The sequence below is a fragment of the Buceros rhinoceros genome, unplaced genomic scaffold (assembly GCF_000710305.1).
Source record: "Buceros rhinoceros silvestris isolate BGI_N320 unplaced genomic scaffold, ASM71030v1 scaffold21908, whole genome shotgun sequence".
NCBI lineage: Eukaryota > Metazoa > Chordata > Aves > Bucerotiformes > Bucerotidae > Buceros > Buceros rhinoceros.
Window position 1 is genome coordinate 3825 of NW_010428876.1, and position 484 is coordinate 4308.

General features: G+C 60.3%; 1 protein-coding gene across 1 annotated transcript in view; it reads right to left on the minus strand.

The window, feature by feature from the left end:
- Positions 1-196: 196 nt before the first annotated feature.
- Positions 197-484, minus strand: part of TFEB (transcription factor EB) — a gene marked incomplete at its 5' end in the record, with an annotated part of 3212 nt that continues 2924 nt past the window's right edge. Inside the window, one exon of the mRNA XM_010142447.1 lies at positions 197-466. Coding sequence (XP_010140749.1) covers positions 197-466 — 270 coding nt within the window. The remainder of the gene's footprint in view (positions 467-484) is intronic.

Genomic DNA, 484 nt, shown 5'->3' on the forward strand with positions numbered 1-484 from the left:
GCAAAAAAAAGCTTGCGAAAGACACGGCGGTACCCGGCGAGCCCTGATCCGAGACCCCCGTTGCATAGACAAAAGGTTCTCTGCATCGATGCAGGTCTGCAGCAGGACGGGCTCCTCCTGCGGAAGAGTGCCCTGTAACTTCACTAACCAAACTTGAAGGTCCAGTCCTTGCACCCGGCGTCGGAGCAGCTCCTCGTCACAGCATCTCTGCATCCTCCATGCTGAAGCTGCTCCGGCGACTGCTGGCTTTGGAGGCCTCTGGGGACATGGCTGAGAACAAGGGGTCGGAGGCCAGGGGCAGCATGGTGTCCAGCATCAAGTCCAGCTCCTTCTTGGATAGCGATGGGAAGGAAGCACTGTGGCTGGGCTCCAGGCTCTCCGGGAAGCCCTGGGAGCCATCATCGAAGCTCAGGCTGTGGGTATAGTCCAGCTGATGGTAGGGAGACTGGGGTGGTGGAGGCAGTGCCGGCTGCGGCTGCGATTC